General features: G+C 38.3%; 1 protein-coding gene across 1 annotated transcript in view; it reads right to left on the bottom strand.

Moving 5' to 3' along the window:
* ADCY2 (adenylate cyclase 2) overlaps positions 1-18,039 on the bottom strand; it is a 185,105-nt gene that overhangs the window by 134,390 nt on the left and 32,676 nt on the right. The window contains exon 2 of the mRNA XM_031062764.1: positions 6,822-6,983. Coding sequence (XP_030918624.1) covers positions 6,822-6,983 — 162 coding nt within the window. The remainder of the gene's footprint in view (positions 1-6,821; positions 6,984-18,039) is intronic.

An 18,039-nucleotide genomic window follows, 5' to 3' on the forward strand; every position in this document is an offset into this window, starting at 1 on the left:
ATTGGAAGAGGAAGGACTTCTACTTGACCAGCAGCTTAGCACTGATGGATGGCAGGGGCTTAGATGACAAAGATCACATCCTACTGCAGGGACCTACAAAGAGATGGGGTCTTGAACCACTGCAAGGTGGATTCTGACTCACCAAAGTGTTCTCTACAAAACAACAGGTGTTTGTGCTCCTGATCCATATTTTAGGCTGCACTAGAAGTGGCTGACAGGATGGGGAAATGAATTCACATATTGATAGTGAAAGCTATTTTTCTTCTACACAATTCTTCCAAATGATATGTAGAGCTATACAGTAATTCTTTGAGTACACGAAATGACAAAGCATCATGCCTAGAGTGAGTATCATTCACAGAATTAAATGTTCCAGCTGCAATAAGAAAAGAACTAACTCACAATAAGTTTAACAAAAAATACCAATCTGTAAAAGTACTATGTAACTGAAAAGGCTGGCCAACATCTGTGAAAATGGAAAGAAATCAGCAAAACTAACCCAGATGAAGTAACTAAGATTCCTTATCCAAGAAAAATTATGTAGAAGGACAGTATTACAAAATTCTGAATTCAGGGATTTAACCTTTTACTGGTCAGTTATTTACGTTAAAGTCATCTCTAGAAGGATCTGGAGTACAACCCCCTTGCCAAAAGTATGCTGTATAGCTGACAGTTTATTTGCTGCTTGAGCCTAGAAGTACTGGAATTTCCTAACACCTGTTTTAATTTTTTTTACAGTTTTGGCAGTATAGTAGCCTCAAGGTTGAGCATTCTAACATAGACATTTTATAATTTCAAGGACAGACTGAAAGACCAAGAGTTTGTTCAACAAATTAATTTATATTTTGGAAAACAAAAGATTGCTACAAGAAATTGTCATTTTTAGAAGAGGAAAAAGTAGTATGAAAGTGATAAACACATATTCGCTGCTGATATAAATATTAACCTAAACGAAGTTAACACAAATGTCAATCTAATCCTTTCAGCAAAGCTTAAGAATCAATGCTAACTGGGGTTATCTGAGAACTCATGCAGATATTTCCATGATTTTTAAAAAAAGGAGGCATTTATCACTTAGCTTCTGTACTTTGATGATTTCCTACACATCCACCAGGACTATTTTCTGTGCATTTCTTAGATGCTGACTTTGGGCTGCAGGTAAATGGTGCTTTTGAAAACCCACGCAGTCACCTGCACACATGATTTCATTTCACCATACAATTCTAGGATTTTGCTGAACATTCCATCACACCAAGTATTACAGGTCTTCACTTTACAGACTCAGGGACTTTTTGGAAGACATTCATATTCTCCATGTTTATGTTTAAATACTCTGAAATGCAATTATATATTCTCCTACACATCTATACTCTTGTAGGCAAGTGGCCTCTTCATAAGCACATCCAAACTGTACAGATTATCTTAAAGAATGAGAGTGAAACACAAGTACATCTGCTGATGGTGAAAATTAGTTAAAAACCCATACCAGATGGCATTTCAATATCTGCCTAGATAAAGTATAAAATCAAGAATAAAAAAAAAGGTGCAATAATGAAAAATATGCCTGCTGCATTGTGCAGTGCAGGACAGAGCCTTCCAGGCTCCCAGCTGCTGCACAATGTGCTGAGCCAGACTGCTGCTGGAGTGGGGAGGGCAGAGGGAAAAAGGCACAAGGTACAGGACAGTGGCAGCTGCTGCTACAAGGAGTACAAGGAATAGAGCCTCCCTCCTTCCATGGCAGTCACTGCCCTCCACACCTGCAGCAGGAACAATAGTGATTCAACTCGTGAAACTGAGCAGCAGAAAGCAGGAGCTGTTTAAGCTGCTTTACCTTCACGAATAACCTTTTCCCATTTCCTTCAAAATAAAGGTATTCAAGGAAAAAGGATAAATCCAGCCCCCCAGTAACAGCATTTTGACATTCAGACGGAATGAAGTTCCTATGTGCTTTAAACTTTCACTGTGCAGCTTTACAGCCTCAGGGGTTGTACAACATTGGATGTACTTAAAGACATGGGCTTTTTTCCCAGACTTTTTTAATAAACATGATTTTTTCTTGCACTGTGTGATAACAGCATAAACCAATTTCTACTCTATTTCTGAGGCCTAGAGCTGTACATTTTCTTCTTTTATAAGCCAATGAATACTGGTGCTTTTTATTTTTATTTTTCTGCTGCGCCACTCTATTACATAAAACAGCTTTTGCAAATATCCTCACCTCTTAAATTTACTGAGTTAACAGATGAGTTTAAATCAGTGTTCCAAACAAAAGGTATATGCCTTTTGCATGATATGTTGCATGTTAAGATGAAAACTAAAGTTGTCCATCTTTGAAAATCATGCTACACTTCAGATGATGAGCTTTTGATATAATTTGTTTCAAGATGTGTAGTGATGAAGAAATTGATTTTTTTTTAATAAAGCTAATTCCCTTTTTCAGTTTACTGTTGTTTGCTTTTGTTTTTTTTTTTCCTGAATAGGCCATAGCCATTGATTTTTAATTTTGTAAGAGCCGACCTCACCTTATCTGATGACAAATGCACAACATCTTATGGATGAAGCCCTGGAATTTCCCAATACAAACATTCCTGAAAATAAATTTTTCATTTAGCATTTCTTTTTCTCCCACCCCAATAGAATATTATCTTAAGGCTATGAGATCACACAAACAAAGACTTTAATAAAAATCGTTACAAATTATTTCCTTTTGGTGTATGCATTCCTGAACTAGTCCAAAGCCAATATGAAGTTGTATGTATGCACACATGCATCCTGCCTAGCCATAATTGTGTGACTTTAAAAGTGACCCCTTTTACAGAGCTGCAAGAAGCCACAAAAAAATCCTCTAAGGTAAAAAACACTACTTTAGGGAAAAAAAATGGAAAAAGCGAGTTTGTAGTGATTTAGCCAAGGTTTCGAAAAAACTTAGACACAGCTCATGAAAAATGATTGCAAGAGCACCAATATTGCTTGCTGAGAAAGTAAAACTAAAAGACTAAAATAAAAAAGTCAGACTCCTCACATAAATCATAGGGGAAAAGAAAAATGGAAGCTTATAGGATGTTTAATTATTTTGGTTACGTCTTTTTTTAACAGATTAAGAAAAAAAGTACCTCTAATGATAGTATCAAGCCTATTTTAGAGATCAGACTGGTTGACTAGCTGATAATAGAACAGGAAAAACACAAGTATTTGATTAGAATCTGTTCTGGTTTGGGGAGAAACAGGTTATGTGTTTATAGGCAGAGATGGCAGTTAAATACTTTCCATTCCAGGAATAACTGAAAGGGATGTTAAAGTTGTGAAAGTCTTCTGACCCAAATGCCTTTACAGCAGAATTAGAGTCCTGTTCTCTTAGAGCAGTCCTGGAGCACACAGAACAACACCCTCTGCTTGGCAGTAGGATTCTCACCTGGAAAGAGGGGCCAGAGTCCCAGATTCCAAACCGTGCACTGTGTAAAGGTTAGGATTAAAACTTTCAACAGAAAAAAAACCCCAAAACATACATACACAGTCTTTTTTTTTTCATAAACTGAGGCTGGAACACAGGAGTCTTTTTTCCCCCCTTCCCGGCAGAGATCCCGCAGCTGTGCACTGCATTCCCCAGAGGAGCATGCAGGGGAGGCTGAGCCGGGTGTCTCACTGTGGAGGCTGTGTCTCACTGTGCTGCTGGGCACGGCAGCACACTGACCTCTTTGTACCCCTGGCCCCTATTAGACCTGGTCCCTATTAGCATTTGGCACGGCTGCAGCTGCTCCTGGCACGCTCCTCCAAAGGCAAATGCCCACGCTGCAAGAAAGATGTTGATGAAGCACAAGTGAGGACTCAAAGAACAACTGTGAAAGTGATGGAAGGCTTAGCTAGTGCAAAAGCAGGCAACTCATTTATTTTACTGACAAAAAGGTTATGAGGCAAATTCATGATAGTCTACAAGCACTCCCATGGAAGGAACAGAAATTGGATCCTGTTGGGTCTGTCAGCCTACTGGCCAGAAAAATGAGATCCAGAAGCAGCATGACAAGGCTAGACAAATTCCTAATAAGAAAGATGAACAGAATTCTAACACTGGCGCTCAACAGCCATGGAAAAAATATGAAGGCTTGTGGAAGCGCAGCTCCATCTTTCCCGATTTTTAAACCAAGGTGTGTTCCCTCTCCCCTAGAGACATGTAGGTCAAACAGAGACTACTTCATGTAACCAGCAGAGTCTGTTGAAGAATCCTTCTTTATCCCAGCAGACGGCTTCATCTCAGTATCTCTAATTGCAAAAGACCCTGGATCAAGAGCATCCTAAGCCTTGCAGCTTTAAGGAAGACACTTTCTCGATGTAAAATCTTGCAGAAGATAACAAAGGAATGACAAAATCAGTCAGATAGGCTCTGCCAAATTTCAAAATGAGCAGATGCTTCGGGACATCGATTTTTCTCTCTCATACACTGAAGGTATGGTTAACTTTTAAAATGCTATGGGATGCCAATCAGTCACTGAAAGATGCTGAGAAACTGAAGAAGGTCCAGCAAAGGCCTATCAAATGCATTATAAGGCAGGAGAACCTGACATAAGAAGATTGAAAGAAGCTTCTCTTCAGTCAAGAGAAAGCTCAGAGAAGATACAATGGAAGTCTCAAAACATAGGAAGCAATTTTAAGGGAGATGCAGTTATTCTCTACTGAAGGATGTTTGCTACATATACAAGATATAAATATATATACAAGATACATTATATATACAAGATATACATACTATAATATCCTATATGAACTTAAGGTACATCATTGACAAATGTTATTTCTCTTTTTAGTGCCATCAGTATCTCTAGCTTAAGCCCTTATTTGTGCTCTCAATTTTCAAAAGCAAAGAGCACAAAACAGACACTTTTTGCTTGCACTCCAAAGTATAAAACATAGTAATCTAAAAATGTACAGAGGGCAAGTGAAATGGAATGAGGGAGCATCATTTAGTTCTTCCCACAAATTTGCAAGAATGCGGTACACACAGTACCTTCAATAACTGCCAAGCTATTCATAACACTTAGCATATTTTACAAAGACAGAATAGAAAACTAGTAACAACACAGAAACTAAACATTCTTAACAAATTTACAAACAGTGGAAAGACTGCCACTCTTTCTGAACGAAACAGGAAGTTAAAGAAGAGATGAAAGACAATAGTTTTGCCTCACAGACTATGATTCATTTGTTTTGATTCTGTAGAGGTGATGTGTCTAAAAATACAACATCTTCTGAAAGTAGTCTTTTAGATATACCAAATGTTAATGGTCTAGAGAGGCAAGAAAAACAAATATTTTTTGCAAACAGCAACTTTAACCCAAAACAATTTTAGAGGAGTGGCAAACATTAATACTGCTTTAGCAGTGTACTGATGCCCAGAATAAAAGCCATAGGTTAACAAAAAACTGAAGAGTAATATTCTCCCTGATTTTTCCACTACAAATATCAATAACTGTATTACTGAATTATTTAAATACTATATTAACTGCAGATGACCACAGTTCTTGCTTAACATACAGCACAACTTCACAACCTTCACAACAAGACACTCAACAAATTCAAATCAGGAAGAGAAAAGCAAAACTACCTTGCTCATAATTTAAAATTTCTACAGAGAATTACATCTCAGAACACATGTTGTTTACCAGACTTCAATTTCAGTAGTCCATAGAACACATTCCTGCAGCCATAACTGGAAATAAAATGTATTTTCCTGAACAACAAGTTACAAGGCAGGACATTTGTAAAATCACTTTGAGGCACAGCGTTTCTCAAAGTAAGCCATAAGTATCTCAAAAGGTAAGTCAAAACTATTATTTGCTTTGTTCTTAATGCTGCTCAGAATAAATAGTATAATGTCTGTCTTCTATTCTATTAGTATGTCTATAAAAATGTGTTTACTTTAAAGATTCAGTATCATTTTGATGCACAAGTTAAAATAAATCTGTTTCCTTAACATGGCATAACTATACTAAAAAACCAAACCCATGTCTTTGTTTTTCAGAAGGAAATCTTATGTTTTCCTTAAAAAATACAGATTTCTATCAATGTCAGCTGGGATTGTCACACTAAAACTGTAATAATTCACCATTTAAAAGATCTTCTGTAAAAGAGTAAGGAAAAACAACTCCTAATATGTGGATTTTTACAAATTATTAACCTGCAGGATGTCATGTGGTAGATTATCAGAGTTGAGTTACAATCTAAGACACAACTGCAAACACAGATGGCTTCCCAAAATGTCATGGAGTTTGTAGCCAGCCAGACTTATTTAATCATTGGGACCAATCAGGATGAGGCAGTAAAATTCCTGTAAATGGGTGAGAACTACAGAAGGAGGAAAAGGCCTAGAGCAGACTTGTAGAGGGCAATGTCTTCACAGCAGAACTTTAACCCAGCTGACTTGAGCATATTCAAAGGAACAACATCAAAGATAACATTTTGCCACTTGGAAAAATCCTTGGTCCTGGAAGCAAGGCCTTCATGAGGTGAGGAGATGAACAATGCTCTTTACAAACCAGAGGGGTAGGGCATCTACCACAGTACAGCTGCATCACATATGTTTTTCAAGCAATTTAAGTTTTCACATTTGTAAGTGCTGCATGGCTGTAGATTCCATCCCTTTTGTGTAATTGAGGAAAACATAACATTACTGACATCCTCATTATTACAAAGCGAATTACCTGTGAATTAGCAAATCAGAAATCAAGACAGAAGTAAACTTTTACTCCCAAGCAGCCACTAAGGCACTCCTGGCTCATTGACCAGGCAACTCAATGCACAGGTAATCATTAACTGCAGAGAGCACCTACCTGCCAAACCAAGTGCTCCTTTACAACAGCTGTACCTGACAGACAGACGCTCAGCACAATTGTGTGAGATGCAGAGGTCACGACGCTGGCAATTATGGCATCCCTCATGTTGAAGGGCAGCATGGTGTACACCACGAAAATGATGAACAAGAAAAAAGATACCTGTGCAAGACACCAAGACAAAAAAAAGAAGCATGTCAAATTCACTTTGGAATAAGACTTTAAAAATAGCATTTAATTTTGAACTGTCTTCAGCATCAAGTTACACACCAGTTTTTAATGGGAAAGTCATTGCTAAACACTGAAAAAATGGATTAAGGAAGAATTAATTTTTAAGAGTGTTGGAAAATTTACATTATATTAGACTTAAGAAGTGTGGTTTCAAGATACTAAATCATGGTTTCAGAGCTACAGAATACTCCAAACTTTTCAAATTTTACTCCAAATTTATATTTTCAAATTTTTAATAATACTCTATTTACAAATAAAGAGTTATCCCAGGACTGGTGAATTCTGACTATGACCTGCATTACAAAACAATCTGCCAAACTCCTCACAGAGCCCTAATTTCAATACAGAAAGATTTTGTACATCCTGATGAACTAAAAATTCACAGTATAATATACATTACATTATGAAAAAAAAAAAAAAAAGCTCAAGTTGAGCCAAGAAATTTGATTTAACAAGATGGTATTTCATGAATATCTACATGACCTATGTCAAATTCCATAAAACCACTACATTTTAAGGTAATACATTTATTTAGTCATGAAAAACAGCTTCAGAAAATCACAGTCCATATGCAGAATCTCCTGTCAACTTCTTTTAAAGGGTACTAGTGTCCAAACTAGCCTTATGGAACAAATGCACAGCCCAACCCACAACAGCAGAAGGGATTCCTTCACTATACATAGGAAAATATATAATGGATGCTGTGCTTATGCTCCAAACCCCACCACACATTTGAGAAAACGTAACTAGATTTGGGACACAGGTTTTGCACACATAAGTAAGTAGGCGACTCTGAAAACGTGCCAGCTGGTACATAATTATATCTCCATGGAAGGCTTTCCACCAGTCTGAGTTGACTTGCAAGCCTATTCACCATCCAGCAGTTGCATGCACACAGTACAGAACACAGAGAGCCCCCAGGCAGGTATGAGCAAAAGTAATTTCCTGCTCACTTCCCTTAGGGTAAGTCTGCATTCTTCACATCTGCATGTGAAGAACATATACATAGCCAAGACAACTCATATACATGTGAAGACAACTACATAGTCAAAACTGAAGTCTAAGGTATGTGCCCCTGTAGCACAGTGGAGGCATTCTTTTCCATCATGGGGACAGAACCAGACGGAGAAGATGTCCACTTCTGTTATCCATTCATCTTTCTCCACTCCCTCCATTAAGATCAATCCAGCTTCTTCCTGATCTCTCATACCCTTTTCAAACCTGCCAGGTCTCCCATATACTCAAGAGTCAAATAGCTCAAAGGCATGAAATGAAAGAGAACTACAAAGGAAATGAGGGATAACAAGAAAATACAGCAAGAAAAAGGCAAAGCTTTTGCTTTACCTCTCTACTCTTCCAATCTACCAACAGATATCACAAGAAAAAAAAAGTGTTTGATACCTGGTTGGTTTCAGCCCTCCCTAAAAGTTTTCACAGTGATCAGATGTTAGTAAAACCAACAGCAAACAAAAGGGTGTACAAAGTTGGTCTAGTAAGAGAAGGGCTATGCCAGTATGATGTTTTAAAACCGTCCAGGCTGAAGAAAAATCAATTATGATACTGACAGAACCAACTGGGAGTCTTAAAACTTGGAAAAGGTGAAGAAAGGTCTGGCAGGCTAGAAAAGAGAAACATAGAATGTGCTTTTGAAAGGCTGGGAAAACGGGTGAAGCTCATCAGCTTCACTTTAATTCCTACAGAAGTAACAGACAATAATAATGCATGTCATAATTAAGAGTCCCAAAAGTTAAGAAAAACATAGGTAACAGCAAATGTGATTTTGCTGACAACAAATCATGGCAAAGCAATTACATCTTCTGTCATGAAAACAGGCATCAGTATAGGGGAAAATCCAAATAATGAGTTAGGCAGCAAAAAGGGATATAAAAGGTCCTCTAATACAGGTGTAAAATGAACAGATGTCTAAGGCAAAATAGCCTACTAGCATGTAAGACCAGCTGCTTAAAATGTTTCCAGATAAAGGCCAGGCTGGATGGGGCCCTGAGAAACCTCATCTGGAAGAAGGTTGTCCTTCCCATGGCAGAGGGGTGGGAAGCAGATGATCTTTAAGTTTCCTCCAACCCAAACCATTCTGTGATTTTATTATTAAAAATAGTTTGAAGAAGAATCCCAGATCTAAGTCCTGGAAGAAGGATTTCAAACATTCCCATTCTCAGTGATTTTTCAGGTAAACAAGATTTCCTTGTTTCCAAGTTTAACTTTCTCATTGCCTATGTGGTATTCACATATGTGTGAAAATGTTTTTATTAGAAAATAAAAAAATTATTCTTCTTTAACTGGTTTGTCTCAAAAAAATATAACTTGAATATTTTTTGGTATCTGACTTTATAGCCAAACTAAAGGATCCACTCCATCTGTGTGGTCCATGCTAAGCACTCTTCCAAACTTACAAGTGGATGTAGGACAGGGTATAATGCTGTTGCTTTTCAACTTTGACATAAAAGAGGCTACTGAGCATGTGAGCAACATTCTGACATTTTGCAATGCTTCTAGTGATATCAGCTGTATCAATTTCAAATTCCTTGTATATCTGTAAACAACTGTGTTATAAATTACCTCACTGCCTTCCTTGGTCAAAATAAATGGATAATTTCAACATTCAACAATTACAAACAGAGAACACTTTTAGGAGGTTCAGACCCTCTTGCCATTACATATTCAAACAGGCTGGGTTGCAGAGGAACTGTGTCAAAGATCACTTGATTAAAAAAAATTGACCCATCAATTATTATGTTTGCATATATTTGCAGTTTTGAAATTTGGTATGAGAATGCTGTTGAAAAGCAGGACATCTATCAGTCATGCTAATGCAGAAACTCTCCTCCAAAACACATATAGGAAATGGCACCTATCAATAGCTCTTTAATTCTTTGTCAAACTGCTTTTCCCCTATTTCTAGTAGTAGTCTAAGGACCCAGGACAGTTCCTTTTATCACAGAGGTTGCTTTTTCATTTCACAATGGCTGAAGACTGAAGAGTGTTCTCCCCATGTAAGCCTCAAATAAGATGGTTCTCCCCTTCCTCTTAATCGCAGACATACATAGTATGTAAGACTTGGGACCTTTCAACATATTTCAACATGCCAGTGTATTTAAGTTTAATATTGTAGAAGGCTTTTGAGCAGGTAGAAAGAGGAACAGACTTCTTGGTCTGAGTCACAGTCTGCAGAACGGTCAATGGCCCTTTACCATCAATGGCCCTTTCCATTATCATTTTGTAAGAACTGGCAGAATATTGCTGCAGAGACATTAAAAAGCAGAGATGCCAAGCTCTGAAAAGACCCCAGTATCTCACTGCAAGACTTTGCTAATGCCAATGATCACAGCATGCCTGCACTTGGTGTGTGTTCCTGTCAGTAATCACAGTGTTAATTTACAGTGCACTATTTTTGACACTATTGAAAGTAGCCTGTGCCACCAAACTGTGCCACAATCACAAGGCCTGTCACTGTTATGTTGGAAGCAGTCTTTCATGTGGGTCATCACTATGACTGCTAGTTGAAAAATGCTTTTTGTCCTGATCTGAACTTACACTGCTTTAGGAATTTGATTGTCAGATACTTTCTCTATCAGTTTATGTTATCCATACCTTGGAGATGGGAGTGCTTGGGCAGTGATGGTGTGTGCATGGCAGCATATAGCAGTCACTTTTGGTTAACACTGGTGCAACATCTTACACACAAGCATGTGGCTTTCCTGCTTTGATTGACGGCTATCCAGGACTCTGGCCCATCACTCTTGACTGTCAGAGCTTAGCAAACTCTGAGTGGGTTTGCTGCTCTCTGTATTTCTTCCCCCATACCTCAGCAGGGCCACATTGTCATCTACTATGTAAGCAGGTCCTTTCCATAGATTTAAAGGACAGTGCATTGCCGTAGTGTAGCTGCCTGGATGGGCATGTAACAAATGATTTTTCTGCAGATTTTGTGCAGCTGCTTTCAGAAGGGCAGCAAAAGTTCACATACAGATTGCTGCAGTGATGCCACTGGAGAGCAATGGACACAAAATGGTAAAATGACACCATGGTGCGACATATGATGATCATGAACCCTTAAAAAACTCATTCTTGTCACAGAACACAATGCAATTATGACTAAACACCTTCAGCATTCAAAATGGAAAGATTCAGGCTGCACAAGATAGAGAAGTAGATCCTACCTAAAGTTAAACCCATTCTGAGCTTGTTTCATCTTGGCATTTTGTCCCAGCACCTCTAGATGTACATTGGCTACTACAGCCTTTAGTCTGTTCTGTTGACTATCAGCTAGGAGAACTGATATGAAGTTGATAATATTTGGTGCTTTGAAGAGGTTGCTATTGGAAATGTCACTAGTTTGGACTGATGGCACAAACTACAGTGGACCCAAGGCATGAATACATGCTGGTTTTTGTGGACACAACCTGTTCTGAGACACCTTGTGTCCTGTGTGTCACCAATTTCTACTCCTCAGTGGGGTTGCCTTAACTGTAAAGAGTTCATAGAGTAGAAATTTTAACATATTTTACAAATTAAAATTGTCTTTCCTGGCACACAGGGTAATCACAGGGGACGTTGCTTTGGCACGGAGAACAACAGTAAAAAAGATACTAACCATTCATTTTATACAAATTATGTTCCAACAATGACTCACAATTTCCCACCTAGACAGCCTTTTTAACACTGTTAAGATGGTTAATCATAACAGGCTTGGCATGTGTAAAATTCACTAAAGCTAATGTTACTCTGACCAGAATTTTCCCCTGAGGAGCATGATACCTTGGCACTGAAGCTGGCCTGCAAATTTAAATGTACCATTTCAGTATGAATTAGGGAAAAGCACTTTGGACACAGCCAGCAGTAGTGAGGCTACAGCTAATAAAATATCTGTAGTTCTTTGGGAAAATTGCAACAGTGCTGGCTTTTCACTCTATAACTGTAATTAAACTGGTAAGACCACAAAAAGTCAAACTAAGTAGCCAGCCCACTACAGGATCACTTTCAGAGGTTTTTTAAGATCAGCTTCCACATCACTGTGTAAAAGGAGCAAAAATCATCAGCTAATTGAAGAATTTTCCCTTGGAAAGACACTTAGATTCCAGCCACTGATTTCAAATGTTGTCTGTATACCTAATTGCACAGAAGATGCCCTAGCTTTTCTAAAGAAATAGCTAGATTTCATAACATTTGGTACGACCTACTAAGCTTAAAAACTAGTTACAAATACTATGTTTAATACAATGTATATTTTATGGGATCAGAAGGGTATTTATACAAGCTATAAACTGTATATTAAAATATTTGTGTTGGCAGTGTAAAGGTTGCAAACATGTAACACTCTTTGCTATTGTAATTCTGAAGTCCAGCCCCCAAACTTCTACCTGGGCAATGTTCAAGGAATAAAACAAGCTACCCACATAAAACAAAAAAATTCAGAGTATGAAAATCAGCTTCTGTTCTGAGTCATGTATAAAAAGGCTAAAATTATGAAAGCATTGGATAAGTGAAGGTGGAAATGTTGTTCACCAAACCCTGAAATGCCAGAAGAAAAGGCACTCAACCCAACTACAAAGTTGGTTGAAAAAAGGTGAAATTAGCGGATAGTGACCTTCTTGAACTTACACTATCAAGATCAAAAAGATATTAAACCAATTCATGGACACCTTATCCATAAACCAACAATAAAAAACAGGGAAGGGAAACGCACCCTCTGATGTCACTAACATGTGGAGAGGCTGGGCAAGGTATGAAGGAAACTGACCACACAAAGTGATCAATTTCTCATGCTGCCTTTCAGCAGCAGCTTCTCTTGCAATTCTTGGAGACACACTACTGGGCTAGATGGACCCTGGCCTTTCCCTGCAGGATGTTCTTTTGTTCTGGTGCTAAGAGTCAAAAGTGCTTCAGAGAAAAAGAGAAAGATAAAGCAGTTATGACACAGTACCCTCCCTGACTTTAAAATAAAGCAAGACAATTCAGAAAAAGAACTGGAAGCCCAGTGAGACCATGAATAAAAAGCATTGTAGAACCATTCCCTAGTTAGAAGGGAACTGGGAGAGGAAAGTTGAACTTTGAGCAACAACAGGATAAAACACAAAAGAAGCTGAATATTCATTTGTATAAAAATAATGGTTCCCAAGCACCTGGTATGCCATAAACCTCAAGAATAAAATCAACAAGGAAGATTTGTTTGTGATATACTCCACAAAATCATTTCCAAAATAAATTACTACTTCACTGTTTTTACCAAACATAAAGTTTTATTTTTCAATAATTGTCATAGAAGTAGTAAACAAGTCTGTAAATCATGCCTTGTTCTTGATCATAGAGAATTCTCAAAGTAATAATCCCTTTCTTTTGTGCACAGGTCTGGGTTTAAATGTCATCAGGAAACAGTCATTACAGCCTTTGCCAAAAAATTAACAACAACCATTAGCAAAATGGGACAGAATAAAAGCAAGTTGATTGCACTAAAATGGATATTAAAAATAATTTTAAAATTAGAGACCTTCAAATGTGTTCCTAAAGTCACATATTAATGTGATAGCAAGATGAAAGACTCCTGGAAAGGAAGGAAAATTCATATTTGAAATAATCAAGATACAAACTGATTACATGTTGTCTGCTGTGTGATCGGCTTCTGTGTCACAGAACCTTTTCTTTCACTGCATGGGATCAGTAAGAGAGGCGTGAGATTTTTGAAGGAGTGACCCAAGGAACATCAGCAGTGACCCACCAATTCATAACAGTTTTTGGTTCTTCCTGCTACAAAAACAGGAGTCTGAGCTACCATCATCTCTAGTAGATTCGAGATTATTCCTGAATGCACTCAGAAAATAAAGAATTTAATTTCTCTCCTCACACCTTGTTTTTACCATCATTCCTTTCCTCACTTAATTCTCCTCTTTCTACTGTATCTTTCCACCCTTGTTTCAAACACATTATAGTCCAAGCAGTCAAGAAGACAGATTTGTTCTGCTGCACCATTGCTGAATCCCTGCGAGCAGAAGGACAACTTCATAAAGCGCCACAGAGCCCAACAATGGCATCTGTTGGCAGTGATTTCACTCTTAACTGGACCAGATGACAATAACCCATGTCTTCATTTTTTAGAGTGGTGGGACAAGTGAAAACCATCAGAGATAGTGAATTCATTCATCCTTGTTATATTTCCCTCCTGTGTTTTACTGTGTTAAATATTAAGGTCAGAAACCTAGAATTGCTGCAAGAATTTCAGATCATCACAGCAAGCATTTTCTCTAAAAGGGACAGTTATCTTTCATGTTATCTTAATGATTTATTTTTTTGTTTAATCTAAGGACAGTGATAAAGATATTATAGCATGTTATTAAAACTAAAGCCTTGTCTTTCTATGCCATCATAAAAGTAAAAGCAAATGTATTTCATTCTGGCTAAGACCATGATGCATCCTCTTCAGAAGTCTAAACTGCAGTTAAATTAACACATTATAAAAGAGGGAAGATCCAAATAATTATTCTGTATATGTAAACAGACTCAAGTCCAAAGCAATGAACTCAATTTTTACATGGACTGTTAAGGAGGAAATTTTACAACATCCAAGCACCATACTGTAACAGTGGTCACTGGGGTTTTCAGATGAGGGAAGAGACCAGAATGTTGACTCCATGTTCAGAAGGCTTGATTTATTATTTTATGATATATATATTACATTATAACTATACTAAAAAGAAATAGAAAAAAAGGTTTCCTCTCAGAAGGCTAAGCTAAGAATAGAATAGGAAAGAATGATAACAAAAGCAGCTGGCTCGGACCAAGAGCGAGAGCCAGCTCTGCCGTGAGTGGTCACTGAATCAAAACATCCACACGAGACCAATCACGGACCCACCTGTTGCATTCCACAGCAGCAGATAACCATTGTTTACATTCTGTTTCTGAGGCCTCAGCTTCTCAGAAGGAAAAATCCTAAAGAAAAGGATTTTCACAAAAGATGTCTGCAACACCATACCTCAAATTTTAAGTTAGTTTAATAAGAACATAGGTGGAAAACATTTTCAGAGTTTCTATGAAGAGACATACACAACTGTGAAAGAAACATAAAATACATAAAAACTTAATCTAGTTAGAAAAGATGTGAAAATCCATGTTAAGGTATGCATGCTCACACATACACAGAAAATATGAGCAATGACAGCAATTAATTTAAATTAAAAATCAAATGAGCCAGTACCACAGAAGAAGAATATACCACACTTCAGGAGATTCAAGGAGTTTTTTCTACATGTTAGACATAAAAGAAGCCTAACAGTGAATTTTATCAACTATTATAAGAGAAAGGAAAACTGTTAATTCTAACAAAAGAAAAGAGGAACAATCAAATAAAAATGCCTGTTCTCTATCAAGGGAAAAACTAAAGCATATGTTTTCATCGTGCTAAACAATAATTGTGGTACATTTTTATGTTCCAAAATATTAGCTCACAAGTATATAAAGCCACAGATGCTAATGCTGAGATATTTTGGAACAGCAGGTCCAATAAAACATGCTCCAGCATCTTATAAGAGTTCATGATTATGTATGTTTGTTTTCCATACTTCCGATACACCAGGCCAGCTCCAGAGAACTGAGGTAAACTTAGATTGGTAAAAGGAAAAAGTAGGAAGTAAGAGCAGAAAATAAATGGTCAACTTTTACACTGAGAGGTCTGATTTAGAGGACTCAAATTTATTGAATGTCATCCTAAATGTTTAAAGAAAGGAGTGGAACAGTGATGTGACAATGATTAATGGGGTTTTAATATTGTTCGGGGTATTCAAAATCAGCAAAACATGGGAATATTTGCAGAAGTGATTCACACTGCTGTGACTGGGCCATAGCAGATGAAACCCAACACGATAAATGTAAAATAGGAATGAAGAAAAGAATTTCAATCAACACTTCCAAAAGTGGGCTTAACCTTAGTTATTACATCCTCTGACAAAGATACAAGACTCACTGTGAATAGCTCTCTGAAAAAATGAATGATAGCAAGGGCTGAAAGGACAAATGAAAAGACAGCAATTATTAGGAAAAGAATAGAGAATCAAGCATCATGAGGACATTGTATGAACCCATGATATGCACATTTCTTGAACAGTTTCTGCACTTCTCTCCCCATCTTAAAAAAATCTAAGAAAAAAGAAACCATGTTGGTAACAAACCCCCCGCAACCCCCCCTCCCCCACCAGCATTCTCTTCTCTAGGCTAAACAGCCCCAGCTCTCTTATCCTGCCTTCAAATGAAAAATACTCCAGTCTCTCAGTCAGCTTTGTGGCTCTTCGCTGGACTCACTCACTTAAAACTGTATTGCTTGAGCACTGGGGAGCCCAGGACTGGACCCAGCACTTTAGATTTTATGTCACCAGAGCCAAGCAGTGAAAAGGTTCACCTCTCTCCACCATCAGGAAGTGCACAGCTCTTCCTAATGGAACTCAGGGCATGATCACACAACCATGTCCTGTATCACCCAAACCCTGAGGAAGTGCGAGGCCTGACAGACCTGTGCCTCTGACATACGGACCCACAGGAACACTGCAGCCACCAGAGTAGCCTACACAACACATTGAGAAGCCCTGGGAACTGGAGCTCATTATCATCACAGAATCCACCATGAGCTGTGCTTGAAAAAAAAGAAGCAGGTGAAGCAGAAGCATAAAGATGGTACCTCTGAGGAGCCGTTTCCTTTACAGATCAGAAGCCCTCCTTTCCTTGAGATATTTAAGTGTCAGCAAAGGGCAACACTCCCTGGTGAGCTGACATTTGCTGTGGCAGGTGTCAGAATGAAGGGAAAATAACGAGACAGTGATATGGGGTCATGGTTGGGGTATATCTGATAGAAAAATTTAGATGAGTGAAGTGCCTGAACAAAGAAGACTTGGAGTTCCTTCGCACAAACCAATGGTCTCATATAGCAGCTCAAGTCAGAAACTGCTGCAAAAGAAAAACTTGGTAAATTTATATGACTCTGCTTACAGAAAGATGATAACCTGACAAGATGGGTTTTTTGCAAATTATGGTTTATTCTAAGCATGTATTTTTAGGCAAAACAGAAAAGAAACACAAGACATTGCCAAGAAAAGAAGCATCTTGATGACTGTCATGAAATACTGTGACTGTGTACAGAGCAGTAGTAGCACAATGTTAATGGGAATTGAAGGAAACAAATTTCTTCTTTAGGAGAGCTGCCAAAATAGGACCTCAATGCCAATATCTCCTTAGTAAAACTCATTAATCTTAGAAACAATATGCCTAGAAGTGTATGACATCAAAAAAGTGGACAAAACCATGTTCAGAGAAACTAAATTGTGTGGGGAAAAAAAATCACTGCTTTTAGTTGTCATGATGGAAAAAAATCACTGCTTTTAGTTGTCATGAGACTAAAACAGGTTTTCCAACACTTAAAAATCTGCATTATTTTCCTGTGACTTCTGCCTTTCCCAAAGACTTTCAAATCATCTGCTAAAACTTTCCCAAAGACTTTAATCCAGGATGAAATTACCACTGTGGTTCTTGCACAGCACTTTTAGGAGCCCAGCCTATTGCTCAGAGCATCCTACCTGCAACCTTGGCTGTTACACCCATGGGCCATAACATGGGCCATGCACATCCAACCAGTGCTGCTGTGCTGGACTGCATGGAAAAGGATTGGCACTGACACGGGTATCACCTCTTTTTTCCCCCACCCTTCTCCCCCTCTTCAGCTGTGGGGTTTGATTTATATGAGGGGACCCAAACACAAGTGTGCAAGCATCTCAGCAGCTGCTGACATCCACGTGTTCCAGGCAGCACTGCCAGCACCCCATGCAGGAACCATCATCTGGGAGCCCGAACAGCTCCTCAAGAGAACCACATAGCCACAACAGAGTCAAGTGACACAGGGAGAGCCACATGCGGAACTAGAGGGGACACGAAGTAAAGGACGTTGATCTGGAGTGCCTCTGATGCTTCTCCTCTCAGATGACCACTGGGAATA

Source organism: Geospiza fortis, unplaced genomic scaffold, assembly GCF_000277835.1.
Source record: "Geospiza fortis unplaced genomic scaffold, GeoFor_1.0 scaffold64, whole genome shotgun sequence".
NCBI lineage: Eukaryota > Metazoa > Chordata > Aves > Passeriformes > Thraupidae > Geospiza > Geospiza fortis.